Here is a 2,025-nt window from a genome sequence, read left to right as displayed (position 1 = left end):
TCCCACCGGCCGCGCAATGAGGACACAGAGAGCGTTAAAGAAACGATTTACTGACCCGTTAGCACTCCCGCCCGTAGCGCAGCCGCTGGGAAAGGCGAACGCCGGTACAGTTTAGAAAAAAAAAAACAAGTGTTGTACAGTTAAAATATTACACAAATCTCAAAAATAATAATAATAATAATAAATCAGTGGCTGAGTAACAAGCCTGGAGTTTCAGATCCAGTATTAGCACCTACAGCACCAGCCCAGCGCTCCCCGTCCTGCTTCTCCACTCAGCCCCTCAACCAGGACACACCCCGGCTTCCATCAGGGAAAAGGATGCAAGAGAAAAATACTCAGCCAGCTTCGGTTCTAGGAGCTTTACTGTTGTAGGTATTGCTGAGGAATGTTGATGCATGGAAAGGATTAAATAACGCACAGTTCTACTTTCCAAGAGCGTGCCAGCAGATAGAATTGAGAAACCACCTTACACAACATCTAACAGCGTGTCAAACTGATGTTTTCCTATAAATTATATATAATAAATCCATAAAGAAACAGTTTTAACACTTCACATATGAATCAGAGCAGGGTAGGAATTGTTAGGTTTATTGGTTCAGCATCCATCTTACTGCACTTACTGTTTTACAGACCCTTCTCCTGGTGAGCACTGACAGATGCAGTAACAGCACAGACACAGCAGGAGAAAAACCACCAGCACTAAAGTCCATCTATTCCTCCCCCTCCTAGAAACAACCAAAACATTCAAACAAAGAACACTTTGCCTTCTGGTTTTCCACGAGAATCAGCACGGGGAATGTAAAATGCTCGTTGCCTCGAGTCACTTCTCGCCAGGCAGAGGCACTGTGTCTCCCCTCACTCCAAAACACAACAGGAGGGAAGGTCTAATTTCTGGAAAATTCCCAATTCTTGTAGCTTTCCAAAGCCCAGTGGGTTCACACAAGTGTTTAAGAACTAGGGAGGAACAGCACTGCACTGACGTGACTGAAACCAGACTGGGGCTGGGCTCTCCTGTCAGAACAGGATGCAGCTTTACCACTTCTGCTTTGTGTTGGGGAAAAAGATAAAAAAAAACAAAACCAGAACCTAGAAGGTGATGTCATTGCTTAGAAGTTTGCCACAAAATGGATGCTGACCAGCTAGGTCACTCCACACGGAGCAGTTTGAGGAAGTTAGTCCTTGTAGTAGATGGCACTGTGGATCTGGCAGCAGAGAAAGGAATGATGCTCTAAAGTAGGAGGTAGGGGAACTTGGATACAGCAAGTCCACTCTTGAGCTGTCTGCTAGAAAAGAAGTTTCATATTATTAGAAACTATTACTAAATAAACCAAATAAAACCCCAAACAAACCTGTCCACAGCTGTATTTTGTTGTTTTAGGAGGTAGGTAGCAGGAAAGGCAGAGTCACCACGTGCTGTGGTGAGAGCAGCAGGAACAGGAGCCAACACTGGATATTGTCTAACAGGAAATAGACACAACTCTAAAACCTTCCCTGTTTCTTTCTGCATAACAGGCTGAGATTGTATAAGGTTAACACGTACCTGAGTCCACAGTTTTATCTTCCACTGGTCATACCTCTGTCTTCATAAATGGTAATTTCAATCTGCACAGAAAAGCTGTTACGGAAATACACTATAAAAAGATTAACAACAACAAAAGGCAGTAAAGCATCAAGATATCAGAACCTTTGATCTTTCTCCTTCAAACTTGTTCCAAGGCTTGTTTCAGAGCTCCAAAGCAAACGGAACAGTACCCATAAGAGATGTCCTGTCAGATCAGTGATCAGTCCAGGACTGTTGTGACAGGAACACACGATGCTGTGCAGGGAGGGTCCGTGTGCTAAACCCTCAGGAAAGGCTTCGGGCGAGACAAAAGCCAACGCTCTGACAGCTCGGGTGCTGTCACCAACCAAACTCAAAGGGTCTTTACTAACTTGAATGCTTTGGGTTTTGGTTTTGGTTTTTTTTTTTCCCCCCCAGAAGGTGTATGCACAGAAAAATGTGGAAAACATATTGAGAATAATGAA

The 2,025-nt window shown here is 44.0% G+C and overlaps 1 protein-coding gene across 1 annotated transcript in view; it reads right to left on the bottom strand.

Annotated features, from left to right (window-relative positions):
* Positions 1-1,113: 1,113 nt before the first annotated feature.
* The window catches only part of LOC104527430 (golgin subfamily A member 7), a gene marked incomplete at its 5' end in the record, with an annotated part of 2,162 nt that continues 1,250 nt past the window's right edge, over positions 1,114-2,025 (bottom strand). The window contains 2 exon segments of the mRNA XM_010171149.2: positions 1,114-1,283; positions 1,541-1,602. Coding sequence (XP_010169451.2) covers positions 1,555-1,602 — 48 coding nt within the window.

This window comes from Antrostomus carolinensis, unplaced genomic scaffold (genome assembly GCF_000700745.2).
Source record: "Antrostomus carolinensis isolate BGI_N321 unplaced genomic scaffold, ASM70074v2 scaffold7457, whole genome shotgun sequence".
Taxonomy (NCBI): Eukaryota; Metazoa; Chordata; class Aves; order Caprimulgiformes; family Caprimulgidae; genus Antrostomus; species Antrostomus carolinensis.
This window is presented reverse-complemented; position numbering and strand designations above follow the sequence as displayed.